Raw genomic sequence first — 19,300 nt, 5'->3', positions numbered from 1 at the left:
GGTATGTTGTAGCACAAGATAATTAGTGTGCGGACCATTTTCATTTATATAGTCCTCGGGGAACACAAATTAGTTGGCATAAATCAGTTAAATGACGAAAAATTAGGTGTCTATTTACTTGTGACCACTCAGTGTATATGGATTGGACATCGCTATTGGTTGACAGCAGAGCCGGTATGCACGGGCAGGCGCAATTACCATTTGTGTTGACTCAAATATAAACAAATGCACGTGGCGTAATGCAAAGCTTAGAACTTGCCAGTCTTTACAAGTATAATTTTAGCTTAGTTACATTAAATATGCTATCTGATGACCACAAAAGTTCTGATATTAATGTATACGAGATAATCTTACATTTTCAGACAGGACAAATTAATTTTTAGTAAACTGTGATTAGAACCGGGACAGAATTTCAAACCGGCTGGGACTCCGGGACAAAGTTGCTAAACCGGGACGCATGGTAACCCTAGGCATAACGTAATGTTGATGATGCGACACCTAGAAATTTTCAGAGTACCTAGTTTGACGTGACGTCTCGAATTTGAGACAATTGGCGACAATTTACAATTAATAAGAATAATTCAGAGAGTTAGTAAGTCAGTCAGTTCAGTAAAGTACATGTTTGAGTTTGTGTATTAGTTACGAGAGGAAATTTAACAAGTGACTTGTTTTATAGTTGAGTTAGGCCTACCGCTTGATTAGTTTATTCGTAGAACTGCGAAACTGTTAAAACTTTCAGTAAGAAATAAAACTATTTTTCATTATGAGGACTGGAATTTGCATTATGTTTACTGAATAATAATTTTAAAAAACCCACTCTAAGACATAAATAATTAGAACAAAGTTCATCAAGTACCCTTTACTTTTATTATGTGCCATTCATTACCTCTTTTGAGAACAGTTTGTTAGCAGTATGTAATCAATATAAAATACTCATTATTGGTCAAGATTGCATTGCGATTTTTCCATTATAAATGTATTATTATATAGTAACGAATTAAGTTATAAAAATGGTTTGTTTGGGATATAGTAAAAAATAAATTGTTAGGATCTTTTCATTTCGCCGTTTTTTCGGTTTGCTGTCAGTATTTCAGTACCGATATCTTGTATTTACATAATGCTAAACTTTGTTACATTATCAGGAGCCCAAGTCATCTCTAATCAGGGATTTTTCTTTCAGAATTTTTACCTTACAGGAGGAGGGGACGGGTAAGAGGATTTTATTTGGCGACTGATGTGGCTCAGGACATTCAAGTTTGGAAAGCGCAGTATACCTTATCTACAAATATAGAAAGTGTGGCAGTTTTAAGAATACCTAGCTTTCGTACACCAAAGGTCATCTTGAAATAAAACCCTCAAATATGCAAAAAATACAGGCTACTTCCCCATGCATAATGAAAACTTTTGTCTCTTAAATCATTCCTAAAAGAGAAACAATAGTTGTGTCCCTACTTAAGAATAACATAGTTGTGGCCTAATATACATGATAAAAATCACGTTAGGCTGCATATCCACCCCACCCCAAATCTCTTACATTTTTCCGTTACACATTTCAAATTACAAGTTTAAAAATGGCATTTCATTTTTTGTTTCTTTTTTAATCAATCTCCAAGTTATTGCTTAGAAGGTCTTTTCACTTAATATTAGAACTAACTGGTCACTCTGGGATGGACATGAAGTACGAAATAACTGTGTTACAGTATTAAAACAGCTGAAGAAGAAATATACTGAAATTCGTAATATGTCAATCAAATGAACAGTTAGAAACATTTGCAGTCTGACGTTGTTATTATTTACCGAATTACGAACAGAAATTCAGTAAAGGTCGAGCGTGATACATGTAAACAGTCTTACCTAGTGTTTGTTACGAAAGAAGTTATATTTCATACAAACATAAATATAGATAATTTCAAAACAATCTTTATTTAAATTCCTAATGCTACATACGAAAAAAGACCCAAACCTGAAAATTGTGGACACAAATACACACAGCTGGCAACTCGCACTCATTTTTTTTCACGAGAAATCCAAGTACAAACATTTGATGGACAGGTACAAATATTAGATTTAAAAAAAAAAAAAACAATGTTTAAGTACAATGTACTAAAATTAGATTATATTAAAAAATAATAAAAATTATTACTTTATTAAAATATGAAATATCAACTCTGAAAGACTAGTTGTTACGTAATGGAATAGTTTAATACTTTTTAATGCTAAGACAACCAAAGTTGTATTATACGTTCGCATTTTTTCACTTGTTCCCACATATCCAAAATATTTTAAAACAGCATACCAAGTGAAAAGCTGGTAAAATAGTTATGTTATGTTATGTAAATAGGAAAACAGTCTTTCATAATTATATATTTTTTTAAAAATCTGAAACAGCAATATTGAAACGAACCTTTTTCCAACCTTTTTCTAAAATCTGTCAACCTTTCAGTAATTTACTTTGTTACAATCTCGAAGAGTTTGGTAAAAATATGAAAATGTATATGAATAAATGACAGATTTAACAAGCTTTTCACAAAGTTTTTTAAATTACTATTAACCAAAAGCTTATTATGTGGAGAAAACACTTGCCAAATTTGTCATTTATTTAAAACTAACCACACAAAACAATGACACTGAAGGAATGAAATGCATTTATTTATTTTATTCATTTTAGAGATGCGCTTTTTAATAGGTTTAAATAATAAATTTATTGTATTGTACAACATTTTTTTCCTAAGATTTAAGTTTAAAAAAATGCGAAAAGCAGCACATTACAAATACACAAAACAATAAGTTATAATATATATTTGTTATACCAAAATAAAAACATTTATGAAAGAAATGAATTGCTAAAAAAATTTTAATCAGATGTGAAGATTTACTCGTTTTTCTGTTTTGGTATCATACTATAAAAAATACGATTCATCTTCCCAGCACTTACGCAGTCGTGTAAGGAAAGTCTTCAGGTGCTCTTAAATATCTGTTTTTGGGTGGTAGTTTGGAGTACAGGTATTATTCTTTCTTTGGCCTTGTATATAACGTATCACATAGATTACTATGAAACCATTCTTAAGTTTATACGTTACAAAATAAAAATTACTACTCCAAGTCTACCCGTCTCGTATGACTTTACCGCTTCACTTATTGTTTGGATGGTTTGTAACTCTAAATTTTTGGTTATTCACAATGTTCTATGTTCATTTCAGAACTAACAATGTTGTTACACTTGTTATTTGTCTTCAAAATAAACTATATCAACAATGCTAGATCCAGTTCTTAGAAATATTCAGTAACACTTCTTTAGTTATGATATTTTTGTTCCTCTGACAAAATTCGTGGCGGGCGATTCTCTGTATTTAAACATATTTGTTGAAATAGGATATTAATTTCTTTTAGACACATTAATTAGGTATTTACAACAATGGGTTAACAACTGTTTATCAGAAGATGGCAAGTTGCTGGTTAAATTACGAGTGTAAATGTCCATTCCATACTGGCCATCTTCTGGAAAAGATACATGGAAAGAGACAAAATCATCGTCGACACTATGAGAAACACACTTAGACAATTTTTTTTCATCAATTCCATTTTTGTGTAACGTTGCCATGAAATCTGCCAAAGGGCGCGACATGCGGAACTGGACTTCCAATTCCCTTGACGAGAACAACAAGGCATCTTTATGGGTCATTGGAATCAAGCCGAACAACCGTATGGCTTTCATTGGACCCCATTCTCCACTAGCGCAATCCGGTAAAGGAACCATTACGGTTTGCAGATCCTCGCAAATTATCTTGAACTTACCGACGCTCTTGAATTTCATTGGTTCTCCTGTAAGATATTCTTGTGGCGTAACGACATTGGCAAAAACATCCAACAGGAATGAGTTATTACAGGCTGCATGAACTCTTATGGAGACGATGTTATCAACAACTGACTGCATCACAAACCGTTTGAGGCTAACACCCTCATGAGAGTCAACATCACTTCCGAATATTTTTAAATTGTAATGGAAGATTAGGCAAGAAGTCATCTTAATAGGCATACCAATCTGTATGGTGGCAGCACCAGTACTGTCTGTGTAAAGAACAGCTTTGTTTTTCTCATCAGGAAAGTAGAGTCTATAACGGAAGAAAAGAGATCGGACAAATGGCAGTTCTTCAAAATCCCGTAGAGATAAAGGATTCTTCAAAAGTTGCCACTCTACTTGAAGAGGGAAGAATTCGTAAATGAACTCTTTAGAGTCAGTTAAGAAATAATGGTCGTCATACTCGTAACGTAAATTGTCAGACTTGCTTTTGTTTCCTGGTTTTGGTACTTCCTTGGCGTTTACCAGATGGCGCGCACCCCAGTTACACTGCACGAAGCGCCAAGCTCCAGCAACATAGACAGCATTCCAAGAGTTCCTAAAGCGGTTGTCTTCAAACTTAACACCAGGTTGGTATCCAGCACTTTTTGAGTAACCTTTGACGACCACGCAATGTAAGCCTGCGTAACTATTAAAGTAAACATATTTGCATGTATATATATATATATATATATATATATATTTATTATAAACGTTATGTAGTTTACTACTATGTTTCTAACTATGAAAAATATGTTTTTGAAACAGTTATTTGTGGGACAGTAGATTTATTTGAATACAACGTTTCATCTCACTGTTAGAGACGAAATGTCGTACCAAAATAAATCTATTTCACCAATAGTGGTTTTAAAAACTTTATATTACATAGTTCGATTATTATTATTGTACATTACCAACTTATTGCATCCATCAAAATGAAGTAAAAAAATGTCGAAAAATTACTAGGCAAAAAAACACAAACAAACAATTAATTTAGATACAGCCTTAAATAGCAATATTTCATGTGAAGGACGTGTTATATGAGCAGTGTTTTACTTTTTAACTCTACATGTAAGGTTATGAGAGCATCAGTTTACACTATAATAATACAAATAGAGTATTGTAGAGATGACTTCTCCACTAAAGCACATTTATAAACACCTAACAGATCGTACGTACTGTTATAAGAGCCAGACTTACCTACAAAGACGTTTAAACAGCACATGATAACTTTCTGTTCCATGTTTGATTCCTCGTAAGATGCCCATGGGGGTATCAGCGTTAAGGTTGTCATCAAAAGTCATATTGTTCAGGTTTTTCACCGTGATCCAACGAAACAGAGCTCTGGAACGAAACTTATCACATTTGAAACAAACAAACAAAAAAAAAACTTAAGAAATATCTATTACACAATTAATTATTAAGTTTCCATAAGATATATAACCACATTTAAATGACCGAATTTATTACTATCCGTTTTTAGTGCCTTAAAACGGAAAACCCAAGTGTTTCAAGTAGCATTAAACGTGCTTGTCTAAATGTGAATTCATGTTTTAATTTTCATAATTTCTTTAACATTTAACACTAAAATGTGCATTACGTTACCTGGCTTTCTCAACATCTGAGCGACAATCTCTGATTAAAAGTCTAACAAGTTCTGTGAAGGTCACTTGATCTTCTTGCGCCACCTATTACAATGAACAAACATTTTCATATTAATTTTATTTTAGTCTCATAGTGAGCATTCCATTACGAACAAGTTCATTGTTTCACTCTAGAAGCCGTTGGGTTTCTTCAAATTAAACGTTACAAATGTTATGTCTTCACAAACTTGCTTCTTGTGGAATAATATCACAAAGGTAGAGAAAAAAACAAACAAACTTGAATGTTACATTATATAAATCACCGTGCTCGTATATTTTAGAAAATCAGTACATTCTTGTTATTCAAGAAGTTTGTTATTGTTACGTATCTGTTCGTTCGTTTGTTCATTTCCGTAGAAATTCTTTCCGAGAAACTTCAGCGATACAAGTCCTTTCTTAAATAAAACTAGTTTATTTTTTCTCAACTCAACTTTGCAATACACTTAATTTCCACAGCCATTTTAACTTAAACACACGCTATAATTCACAACAATTCACGTACTTTACTTACAGTCACTACTGCGCTTGACTCAATTGTCCGTCTCTGTCTTTGCAATTCTATCCTTGCCGTCACTTTATTTGCCGGCTTATATACCATAAAAGCGTACGTCTAGATTACACTCGTCTCTTCGTGAATCTTCTAGATACTCATCACGTGTTACTTGCGTCACGTGACTTCCGTTGTCGTAACATTATGTTAACCTTACATGACAAATATTTACAACAGTGATCAATTTTAAGAGGTGCAAGTTATGCAATAACTAACCTTTTTTATATGAATATAAAAAAAAATCCACCTCCAGTTAATATTCTACCCTACTGCTACAATAAATATGAAAAATAGCAAAATGGAGACGAAGCTACACAAATAATTGTACATCAACTGCAGAATGAAAGATACCATAAAATTTCTTAAGGATCAGAGGCTTCGGAAGTACATGAACTAAAACTAACATTGGAAGCAGTTGCGTAACTACAAAAGATGACCTCCCCCTTGCATAAAAAAAAAAATAAATTAATACCTCTTCGTCTATTTACCTATAAACTGCGGGAGCATACTTACGTGACTGATTAGAAGTATAGGTAATACAGGAAACTTTGAAATCACAGCGGATCATCGTAATGAAATAAAGTTTCAACTGAAGCTAAAAGGGTGGATAGGTTTTGGTGTGAATAAAGACTTAATACGATGGTTGAATTTTGCAGACTCTTAAGAAAATCCATTATTTTCACGGCAGCATCACACGTGTGATCGCACAGCGTCTGTGGATACAACAAGTTGAAAGGTATTAAACCTCACGACGAATCAAACTTGCAACAGAACAGCATTAAAGTACATAATCATCTGCAGGAATGCCTGCCAGATAAACAGACGCCATGTCTACCATGTTAAATGATGTTGTGATGATGAAAATTAATAGTTTCCATGCTTTAATCGATCATAGAAAGCATATGAGTAAGTAGACTTGAGGATCAATATCAGAAGAAGAGGACATCTACCAGATGGTACAGAGAAGGCAACTTTAGCATGCTAAAAGAACAGTTCAAGATATGCAGGAAACGGACTGGTTACCTTGTGCTTGCCAAGATAACGTCTTCACACTGTAGTTAACATGTAACAAAGACTTGCTGTAGAAATGTGTGGATGGCCTTCTAAACATATTGAAAATATTCACCCTATTAAGCCCCTGTAACTATACATCAAATAAAAGAAGTGCTTATATTCCACCATCACACGAGGCCTACTTTAGTTGCTTCCCTCTTCCAAACAACACGAGCTGTGAATTTAGAAAAACTAGTCTGCTGCAGCGGAAGTAGCGAACCAGAGAACGGATTAGGCCTGTACGTCATTTTATCTTTACTTAAACTTAGGTTTTGGTGCGGAAAAGAAATTTGTAAATATATAACCAGTTAGTCCGCTGAATAGTAACGAACAATTATTTTTGACGGTACGTCACACGTTATCCAAACACCTAAAGTATTTTAGGTTATTAGTGGCGAGTAAAGGATTACACATCAAAACCAAGAAAGAAGCTTTACATTTTTTTTATTTTACTCAGGATTAATAAGCTGGGTCTAGTCCAAGATTCGGTGAGCTCATACGCTGTGTAACACCTTCTCTCGAAAAAATATTTGATCTATCTGTTCATATGAACAGACTGTTAACAGAGTAATTTTTATCCCTGTGCTTGGTACATTTTTTTCTCTACACTAAGTTGTAAAAACGCTAAAGACTGAAATGTACCTTAGGTGAGATTTATTTTATATTCTACAAAAGCTCAGTATTTAAACAGACATTCAGAAAACTCGTTTCTTTTTAGCTATTTTCTTCTAACACCTGTCTAAAAGACTTCAAAATAATTAAATATTGTAAGCTATAAATATCCCTAGATAGCTTCAAGTAGTTTTAAAATAATTTACTAACTTCCAAACACTACAATTATCGCCATTTTTACATTGGATTTAGTGTCCACCAGATGACCATCGCCCAAATTGTGATCACAGATTAGTGTTTCACGATGCCTTAATGACATACCGTTTAAGTAAAAGGCACTGTAAATTAAGATTTCTTAACCAATTCTATTATTGTAACACTTTCCCATGAGTTTTAATTCACTGAATAAGATGTTGGCAATCGCTATTTTACCAACATTGAGTGGATTATAATAAAGTGTCGAGAAATAAAAAGACCCAAGAGCTCGACCGTTTTAAAAGAAGCGACTACTTTTGAACTCGCTCAAACTTGCTGGGTCATTTTATTTTATTTTGTAGTTGCCCACAGTGCTGCCTTACTTCAAAATGATTAAAGATTTCTTTATTCGCGAGAAAATTAAGTAGCTTACAACCTGCTTGATAAATTTATGTACTGTCACTCAGTATGTAACAAAGTTCTTTGAATACTTACGTTTATGGCAACTTGGTCCAATTCTGAAAAAACTCTCGGGTCGCTGTAGATCTCTACTTTATCTGTTAATGGTGGAATTGGGGGTGGAGGGTGCGTCGGATAAGGAACCAACTCTTCAGATACATATCCATCCTTATCATCATAATCATACACACCCTCCAGCTGTATGGCAAATGATAAAAAGGATGAGATGATACAATTAATGTCAAAATACAGAAAAAGACAAGTTATGAAGAATAATATTTTATTCAAAAAATGCCCGCACAACATTCACATATAGTTTTGATATCGTTAAATAACGTACTATTGCATGAATGTGAAGCACGAAATACTGCGTAGGAATACCGTTGTAACATTCTATCGTTCAACGGTTTCTTTGGGATTATTTGATAAAATTAGCAACAAGTCCACTCAACGTAACGATAATGAAGTATTATAATTTTTTCAATAAACATTTACTACAGTTAAGTTCACTCGTAGGCCTAAATTCAGTTACACTTTTCAGCATAAACTCCGAAACGAATGTAAGCTTAACTTACTTGTAGAACTCCAGGCTAATTGATCGTGTAACCTGAATAACAGAGTAAACTCGATAACTCGTTGACTTATCACTGAACTGAGTAACTTACAGGAAATCACAACTAATTCAATTAATACTCACTGATTCACTGCTTAATTTACTGACTGGCACTAAAATAACTCACTCGTTGAATATTTACTGCTTACACATTCGCCGATTCTTGTATTATATTTTTTCTAATTTGAAAAACTGGTATTTAATCATTAATAACCGTAAAGCACAATTTAGATTAATACTGCATATTTTTTATTATCAAGATTCAATTTACTTAGCCAAGCTGTACGTACCCTTGCTAATTCATGTCGTTTCTCATTGATCAAATCCAACATCTCCTGACTGTGTTTTTCCACCAGCTCCGCAGTAGCGATGCGCTCTTGCTCTAAAAGTTTCCTCGTCAACGACTCTTTTTTCTTATCCATTTTGACAGTCATATTTTTCTCTAGGTTCTTTCGTTCCTTCTGGTGTCGGACAGTGAGAACTTTTTCTTCGTCTGTGGTGATCTTTTTTCTCCTAATATTCATCTGATGTTGGAATCTCGATGTTAACCTCTCCAATTCTTTTTCCCACTCTTCCTAAATGAGCAAAAGACCATATATACTACTACTACTAGTTTTAGTCCTTACTTTGCTGTCTAGTCATTTTGTTACCAAAATGGTAGATGGAAAGAAATTTTACACAATAGTGTTAAAGCTATTTTATAACAATAGGAAGAGCTACATTTCAAATAAAGATAAAATCAAACACTTAAATAAAAACAAGAGGGAATCCCCAATAGCCGCGCACTTGAAATTCTTTTAGGCAGTATTAGAGTAAGTTAATCTACAAGATATTTTTCTTAACTATATTTTTGTGCGCCAGCAATATCAAACATGGGGCGCACGTATACCCGATTCGATGTTTATTACTCATCAGAATCTGTACGAGCCTACCCTCAAATTAAATTATTTTAGGCAGGATTAGAGTAAATTAATCCACGAGACTTTGGGCACGGTAAAATATACCAATCGAAAGGGTTTGACCTCCCGATTTCAAAACTGTAATTAGATCTCAAATCGGTCGAGAAATGACGGAGCTACAAGCCAAAAGTTTGTGCTTGAAAAAACAAACTCAAGAGCTATGCCGCGACTAATAGGCGATCCATAGATTTATACTTTTGCGACTAAGTAAAATAAATGAAACAATTTAATAACCATCAGAGCCTTAGCAAAGATGTCTAAATGTTAATGTAATTTTTTTACAAATCGCTTATATTCTTGCTAAAACAAAACGCAACGATTACTATACAAGAAACGGACGTAAAGGAACAAATTCACGAACTTCCCAAACTAGGTACAACATTCTCCTCAACTTCAGAGAGCACATTTTGTAAAGTGATGTATCTATACAGTTTTTACCCTTAAATATAAGAATGATATTGTTAGATGTGTCATATAGTGAAGCCTCACTCACTTTAATCTGTTGATTAACGTTCGTTTCTTCTTCTGTTCGTTTCTTTGCAAACTGCCGGTAGAGGTCATCTTCTTCGGCACGATGTCTCATTTCCAGAGATCTCTGGGTGTCTTCGTCCTTTAAAAATGTCGCACAAAGATAGAAAAATAATTTTGTTCAAATATAAAGCAAATTTGTGTTAAAAGTTCGAAAGAAAAACCTAGTAGTTACTTTTTTATTTCTGATAGCGTAAAACAGATTAAAGTGTGTTAGAAACCATTTTTATAAGAATTATTTAAGCTGAAATTTTAGTGAAAACCAATGAACAGTGTAATAAAAACCAGAGTAAAATAACGGATGAAATAATACTGTATGCTACTTCATGATACAAGTAGGACTAATGGGACAAAGCGACGTTTCAATACTCAGAATGCGTGATTTACGTACAAAAAAAGTGACATTCACGTAGCGTAATTTACACAAGATGTGACCTAGAATAAAAATTCAGAAAATAAGCAATCATATATTAGAGTAACGAGCTCAGACCTTAAGTAGTACAAACAAAAGTCGGTGCAACTATAGCGTGTGATCTACAAAGATATTTGGTCTACAATTAACGGCAATTGTGGGAGGTCTCTTGTGGACGAGGTGAATGCGAATGTGAAAGGGGGCATCTTGAAGTCAAACATTATTATTGAACCAGAGTTCATGATAAGAACATCTGCCTGTAGCTTCTACGATCTTGACATCTGAAAAAAAATTTCTTTAACAATGTTGCTTAAAGATTTCTTTAGAAAAGAAATCTCGGCAGAAGACACCGCCGTAGCATTTTTACGTGAGAAAGGATCTGATTGCCGGTATTTCTACGTGCAATAGCGTGACGGAAAAACTTTGATGCCCATTATAGAGCGCGAAAGTGAATCTGGTTCGGTTATTCATACTGATGCAATTATGTTTTATTATATCGTTTAAATCAATAAATTATTTAGCAAAAAACTGTTTTAGTGAGTCACTAAAAAAATGATGATAGTGTCTGTGTAGAACGCACGCTATAGTAGCATCCAAAAGTCCTCGTGGTAACCTACCACGAGGGCAGAGGTAAATTTTAAAGTTTCGTTATATTCTCTGTAAATTAGCTTATTGTTTCTTCCTATAAGCAGCCAACACACACAAACACGATTAAAAATCATGTCAGTATTCACACTCCTCAGACAATTATATCGACCGGAGAGAATGGGTATAACCTTGGGTAAAATTACATGGGCATATGGAAACTTATGGTATGTGATGCGTTATGCACCAAAGTAACAGAAAATGTAATTATGATCAGAATCTTGCACATCGCTGGCAACACTTGAGCGATAAAAAAGAAAAGCCAGAAACAGGATTAAAGCAGTATTTTTTCGCGATTTTTCTACAGTAAGGGTGTTCAGAACGATCGGAGAACAGTTTTAAAACATTTTATTCAATCAGGAAGCAACACAACAAAAATATCAAAAGTAACAGAAGAAAAATCTAAAACATTAAAACGTAATATTTTTTATGAGAAGTTACAAACATACCTAACATTGCGCGCACAAAAAAGAACGTTATACCAATTGTAGAAAACAGTGGCGAAACTATCGTGGGTGCAGGCGGTGCAATGAACAAGGACCCCCAGCCAGGATCAATATATCAATTTTATGCATCGTAAGTACAAAACTATATATTCACTTTTTAATGTCTATTGAAAAATTAAACATTATTTTTCAAACTGAAACTAATTATTCGAAAATACCAGTACATTTTCAGTAAAAACCTTGTACTGTAATTTTTTTTACATAAGAGGATTTCTGTCCCAAAAAACTCAGACTCACCATGCACAAGAACACATCTTGATGCTTGTCTGACAGTATAAAGATGACGTTTAAACAAAACCTTAGAAGAACATGAAAATGAAGACCAGAAAGAAATAAAAGATATGTTTAAAGAAAATAATTAATGTAACATTAACTTCATGCATCTTGCCCCTTAGAGAACACAGAAAGAGCTTTGATAAACCTGATAGTGTTTTTTTCCTAGTACTCAAATGTTAGCAAAATATGATCTCTTCTTGCACAGTGAAAAGAAAAAAGGACAAATCAAATATCTTTGTCCTAAAATACAAGATGAAGTTATTATAATTGCTAAACAAATTGAAAGAGAAGTTATTCATGACATAAAAGCATCATTTATTTTTCAATAATTATATATAAAACAGAAGACCTTTCAAAAGTCTATCAAATGAGTCAAGTCTTTCGATAGGTCAAAATATGTACTAACTCAAAAGAAATCGTTTACTGAATTTCGTCAAGTTTCCGATCAAACTGCTATTGGATTACAAAATGAAACTGTTAATTCAATTGAAGAAAATGGATTAAATTTGAATAAATGTAGTGGTCAAGGGTATGATGGTGCAGCAAATATGAAAGGTACACACACACATATTCGGGAGTCCAAGCAAGAATAGGTAAAAGAGAACCCAATGCTGAATATATTCATTGTGCTGCCCATAATCTAAATCTTGCTCTCAACGATTGTGTTCAAAATATCTCTGAAATTAAAAACTTTTATAATATTGTTGAACATCTTTATAATTTCTCTGGTTGTATTATAAAACGGTGGGCTATTTAAAAACAATTGGCTTCTGTCTACGACGTTATTGAGAAAGTAACATTTCAAAGATGGTCGTTTAGACACGATTCCCTGTTGTATTAAGATTCCGTTATTCACATATTAGAAAAGGGCTTTCCTTATCGAAAAGCATGACGAGCGAGTTGAAGTGTCTGATCTAATGTAGCAAATAGAAAAAAGTTTGAGTTTATTTTCCTAATTTTTCTTCAAACAAAATGATTAGAAATAACTCATGTAATTTCTAAGTCATTGCAAAGTGAAAATATGTTGATGGACTCAGCAGTTAAGTCACCAAAGCACTCAATTGACTAATGCAAGTAAGAGACAATTTCGTACAAATACCAGAAACATCTGAATAAAGTTTGATGAAATGCTGTGTGGAGCCCAAATTTCAGCACAAGCGCATAAAAAAAGGCAAGGAAACACTTCGTTGAATTATGTGAAGATGAAAAACTTTAGGACCAGCGTGTTTTACAGTAAAAAAAACAAAAAAAACCAGCGTGTTTTACAGTAAAAAAAACAAAAAACCAGCGTGTTTTACAGTAAAAAAAAACAAAAAAAACCAGCGTGTTTTACAGTAAAAAAAAAACAAAAAAAACCAGCGTGTTTTACAGTAAAAAAAAACAAAAAAACCAGCGTGTTTTACAGTAAAAAAAAAAAAAACAGCGTGTTTTACAGTAAAAGAACTTTAGGACCAGCGTGTTTTACAGTAAAAGAACTTTAGGACCAGCGTGTTTTACAGTAAAAGAACTTTAGGACCAGCGTGTTTTACAGTAAAAGAACTTTAGGACCAGCGTGTTTTACAGTAAAAGAACTTTAGGACCAGCGTGTTTTACAGTAAAAGAACTTTAGGACCAGCGTGTTTTACAGTAAAAGAACTTTAGGACCAGCGTGTTTTACAGTAAAAGAACTTTAGGACCAGCGTGTTTTACAGTTGTTTAGACATTATTATCGGCCAACTAAAACATAGATTCAGTCTAAAATGTGTTGCTGAAACTCTTAGCATTATTTTTCCCCAAAACTTGCTTGCTATAACCAATAAATAACTGTACGTTGGAGCCATTAGTTCAGTTAACAAATATGAGAAAGATATTTCTAAAGAATTTCCCGTTCAGTTGCTCTCCTTCCGACAATGATTCAAATCAGGTCTTGAAAACATTTCAACGGTTTCTAAGTTAGCAACCTTGTGAAAACATTTCAACCATTTCTAAATTAGCAAACTTGTGAAAACAGCAATGTGTGTTAAATTCCTGTGCCGAACGATCTTTTTCAAAGCTTAAGTTGATAAAAAATTTATTTGAGAAGCAAAATGGTGCAAGAAAAATTATATGAACTTTCAATAATTTCTATTCAAAGCAGAATTGCAAGAAATAATTAATTTATAGGAAATAAAAAACTGCCGAAATGAAAACAAGAAAAGTTGGTTTCTAATAAATGGTAAGTACTAAGTATATATATTGTGCCTTAAGACTTTGAAATAGTTATTAACATTATTGTTATGTACACCATGGTAATTAATTTTGCCCTATATGATGGAGGGCCCACCCGAGTATTTTGCACTGGGGCCCACGATGACCTAGTTTCGCCACTGGTAGAAAACTATCAAAGGTAAAAAAAATTATCCTAAAAACGATTAGCATATCCTGTCTCAGAGTCTACTATATGCAGTTAAAGAGAATTAGAGAGATGAAATAGTTATAAAACAAAATTAAAGGATTTATGCCGACATGCTCGGTTCGCAACGTCCCAAGTTATACTAATACTCGCTGTTCTTGGCCAGCTATAGACATGTCAGTAACTCCAGATTTGAGGCCGCTGGGAATTTTTGCTCCAGGGAAAATTTCCCGTCCTCACTGCCCTCTCGATGGGTCTACCCACACCACACACTGTACTGACATTACTACAATAATACTAATTAGTAAATATTTACAAACACCTCAATATATTACCCCATGAAAACACCCAAACAACCATCCTTAAGATCTTTACATAAATACAATTCCAGCTATTTAAGATAGACCTTTACATACCTAGTAAGTGCTAATAAATTGTGCTAGCCTCTTATGTAAAAACAACCAACCTATCCACTAGAGGCAAAAAAAGGTTACTATCTTAAGGTTTCTTGATATTCAAGATGTGTCCAAACTGTAATCCAATTTTACGCACGAGAGAATACTACATGTTAACGCAAGTAATACTCTGAAACTGAATTTTATGGACTCAATGTGTTTTACCCGATACAGATATCCAATTGTTCTGGTGTCTCGGTTATGTACACCATCTGTATCAGTTCTTCGTTTTTGTTGAATCTCACGCAAAGCTTCTCGAGGGCTGTCTGCGTTAGTTGTCCCTAATATAGAAATGACAGGCTAGGGCAGTGTTTCTTAACCTTTTTTGCTCCATGCCCCACCTCGACACCTCAAAACATTTGATGCCCCCTTAATATAAAAACAAATTTGTTGTTGAAAAGGTATAATAATATAATGTAAAATTTAGCATTTTCAAATTGCGCCCCACGTTCAGAATCACTGGGCTAGGGGGAAAGCAGCTAGTCAACGCCATCTACCGCCAATTCGTGGACTAATCTAACTAAATAGCGAGATTTGAATATCAAGCTAAAAGCGCACCCACGGCCCCAAATGTGGAGCTTAAACTACGGAACCTCGGATACACAGTCTGGCACACTAACCACAGGCCCACGCTCGGCCCAGGATTTTTTCAGTTCACGGTCTATTTATTCGGAATTATCAAATCTGGCATTAAATAGTTTCAGCTGCTGCACTAGTCAATAGAATTTCTCATATTCTTCCTTCTTTGTAGTATTTCAAGTACCAAAAGTCATCGTTAGTGGTATCTACGGTTCAAAACGACGAGCTTTAGAAGTCCCTCTTCTCTAACCAACATTTTGTTCGTTATTAGGACATCGTAGTAATTCGGGTTTTGTAGGTCGCTTCCCTGTGCTGTTCCTTGTGTTGGAGCAAGATTATAGATTGATCGCACGAAAATATACACTGCGTCTTTTTAGCCAAACAATGACGTGCTAATTGTGACGCATGCGTGGAAATTGGTTATTCATGTGCAATATACATAATGAAACAAGTATTCGTCTTCTATCAATAAAAGATATATCCACTATGGAAAACGTTTGTAATAGCTACTTTAAGAACACGAAAATGAAAAACCAAGTTAAAGATAACGAATTCCCCACTGTGGGTCAGCGGTAAGTCTGGGTGCTTTTTACGCTGAAAATCAGGTTTCGATACCCGTGATGGGCAGAGCATAACATGGTGTATGACTTTGTGCTTAAACAAAACGAATCATCCAGGCCTAACGACCGATAATATCTTCATAAGTCAGTTTGGCATTTGAACTAGTTATTAACCAGCTTAACTGTTTATTTTGCATATTGTTGCGTCAGCGAGGTCATGTGACTAGTGTCACGCCACGTTTCTAGAAATATCCTGTTCCTTCGTAAATGCCCTAGCATTTACTAGATATATGTTAGTCTGGTATATATATAGGACGCTCACAACGTGACGGGACAATGTGTGTGTAGGTAGTGAGTAATTGATCTGCAGTGAGAAAGTATTGTTGAAGTTAACGTTCGTTATAGCGTTTGTTTTAGCGCGAATGTTGAAATCAAGTGTATCGTGAAGTTATATTCAGAAAGAATAAACCAGTTTTATTAAGGAAGGACTTGTGGCGCTAAAGTTTCGTCGGAACAAAGTTACGGAAAGTTAATTAACAAACGGAGATGTAACAATACCATGCATGGACATACAGCTGCTAGGCTCGGCCCCACTGACAATTTGAAGTATACTGCTATATTATGTATTATTTTGATAATTAAGAAATGCATTTTTAAACTTGTACAGCAATAACATGTACACAGATCTGTCAGTTGCATAAATACTTGATCTCATTGAATATCAATTTAGATTATTATTCATTTATTTATTTATTATTACTTAAATTGTTTTGGCAGATATCATGTTTGTGGAGTTATAAGTCACAAACGGTCTTTACATAAGAACACTTTGTGCTGCCATCTAGCTAGCGACATGAAATGAAACTGTTATTTAATGAAACATGGGAATAATATATATATACTTAGAAATTGAACTCACTTCTAAATGTGTGGTAGAAAAACAGAATAATATTTCTGTGATACAAGCTATGAAACACTCGATAGTGGCAATCAGGTGCTCAAATAAGGCTACAACTAAACTTTAGCATTGTAGAGTAATAGATTGAATGTGGTGGCCATTGGGACTCTCACAAGCTGTGAAACACTCGTAGTCCATGAGCAAGACCCCCAAAATGCCACTGTTTTTAATTAGCTATATATATCTGAAATGTCTTTAAAATATCTGATGGACATTTGAGATCTACATCTAAATTATTTTAGGCAGTCATTTTTCAAGATGTCTGCCAATTCATCAATGATCACCAAAAATGCAAGTTATTTTGCATCTGGACATCTAATTCTAAAATAACAAAATGTATTTTATTAGGTTTGACTTGCAACAACGTTTCTTTGTGAGAACTGAGTAACAAAAGCCCAGAAGTAGATGTCCAGTATTCCCATAAGTGGGGCATCTAATATTTCTAAGATATCCGCATAGCCTATATTGATTGGGCTGAAAATCAATACGTTTAATCTTACAGACAAATTGATTATCTGTACTAACTGTCATGATGGTTGTTTGAGGCACTCCAGACTTCCTGCTGTGACAAGAAAATCCAAGATGGCCACTCGACATTCTTTGTGGATTTTGAACTGGGTTCAAATTCAATAGACTTCTTTACACAGGATTATCACTTGTCTATACTAAATATTTCATCCAAATTCTTAAAGTAGCGGATGATAAAATGTCAAAATTAAGACAGCTAGGATAAACAACACAGATGATGATAGCAGTTACACTATCAATTTATTAAATTACATTAGCTATAGATCTATTTAATTCAGAAAAAAACAACAGGATATACTTAAAATTATAATGTTAATATTAGTTGAAAGTTTTCCGTAACCACCAAAAGAATTTCATTATTATTAATATCAACATCTATTGCAGATAACTTGGGAGGTTATATCATTAAGTAACGATGACATGCATACAAAATCAAAATACTTCGAGAACCTTTAGTAGGGTTTGTACACCATTTTTTAATATAAATTCCATGACATCTATTCAAAATTTCATAACAATCATCATTGTTTCTAACGTGTGAAAGTTGCTTCGTCTCTTCTGGCGCGTAATGAGCATGAATCATTTTTGGACAGGATTGTCACTGGTGATGAAAAATGGATTCTCTATGCGAATATTAAATGCCAAAAACAATGGCTCAGTCCTAGACAAAAAAACATTTCCGTCCCCAAAACCTGGACTCCATCTGCAGAAAGTGATGCTTTGCATTTGGTGGGACATCAGAGGAGTAATTAATTTCGAACTCCTCAACCCCCAGCGAACTGTCAATGCAGAGATCTATAGTCAGCAACTGGAATGTTGAAATCCAGCCCTTCATCAGAAATGTCCTTCCCTCATCAATCGGAAATACATTTTACATCTACAGATAGATCAAATAAAATGCAGATCACAGTTTAACAAAATTTATTTCAAATTCTTAATCATTTTACATTGAGTCAAATTACATATGATAAGCTATTCTATTTTCTCAGTCATACAACATATGAAATGTTAACAAATATATATGTTTACTGATGTTTAAGTTCTGCCAGCTTACTGTTAATTACAGTATCAAGTTTCCCTGCCTCAATTAGCTTTTCTCTGGCAGACCTTTGCTACCAATGTTTTCAATTCCTTCACATTTCATGTTATTTCTGCCTTCTCAGTAAAACTATCTATTGACTTTGCGAGAACATCTGCAACAGTTTGAAGTATCCTTTTCTTATATTTAACTCCTCAATTATATCCATTACAGATTTCCCTTGCCTTAACTTTTTTTTTGAACCTTCTGTTTATCCAAATACATATATCATTTACTTCTGTCTAGCTTTTGTCCGATAATTGGCAAGAAATGGTGTTATAGAATTAGAGATAAACACATTGCTCTTCATCTCTAATAGAGGACTATTTAACATTTAATTTTAAGGGTCCTTTACATCTTTTTTTTTGACACTGCTAATACATATTTCTTTATGCTTCGAAGACACTGCAAAATTATTTGAGCTACAGGAACTTTTTCAAGCCATCTGTGCTTACAAAATCTAAGTGGGAAGATATTGGAGC

At 33.9% G+C, this 19,300-nt stretch overlaps 1 protein-coding gene across 2 annotated transcripts in view; it reads right to left on the bottom strand.

The window, feature by feature from the left end:
* Window positions 1-2,815: 2,815 nt before the first annotated feature.
* LOC106463841 (hillarin-like) overlaps window positions 2,816-19,300 on the bottom strand; it is a 27,484-nt gene continuing 10,999 nt past the window's right edge. The window contains exons 2-8 of one of the 2 annotated variants that reach the window (XM_022391463.1): window positions 10,416-10,532; window positions 9,254-9,538; window positions 8,387-8,548; window positions 5,444-5,526; window positions 5,039-5,182; window positions 3,510-4,487; window positions 2,816-3,443 (exon numbers count right to left, since the gene is read on the bottom strand). In XM_022391463.1, coding sequence (XP_022247171.1) covers window positions 3,377-3,443; window positions 3,510-4,487; window positions 5,039-5,182; window positions 5,444-5,526; window positions 8,387-8,548; window positions 9,254-9,538; window positions 10,416-10,532 — 1,836 coding nt within the window. In that variant the 3' untranslated portion in view covers window positions 2,816-3,376. Of the gene's footprint in view, window positions 4,488-5,038; window positions 5,183-5,443; window positions 5,527-8,386; window positions 8,549-9,253; window positions 9,539-10,415; window positions 10,533-19,300 lie in introns of both variants that reach the window. The other variant, XM_013923919.2, reaches the window with a different exon arrangement.

The sequence above is a fragment of the Limulus polyphemus genome, unplaced genomic scaffold (genome assembly GCF_000517525.1).
Source record: "Limulus polyphemus unplaced genomic scaffold, Limulus_polyphemus-2.1.2 Scaffold1497, whole genome shotgun sequence".
Classification (NCBI taxonomy): Eukaryota; Metazoa; Arthropoda; class Merostomata; order Xiphosura; family Limulidae; genus Limulus; species Limulus polyphemus.
Note: the sequence above shows the minus strand (reverse complement) of the source record. Positions and strands in the feature narration are given on the sequence as shown.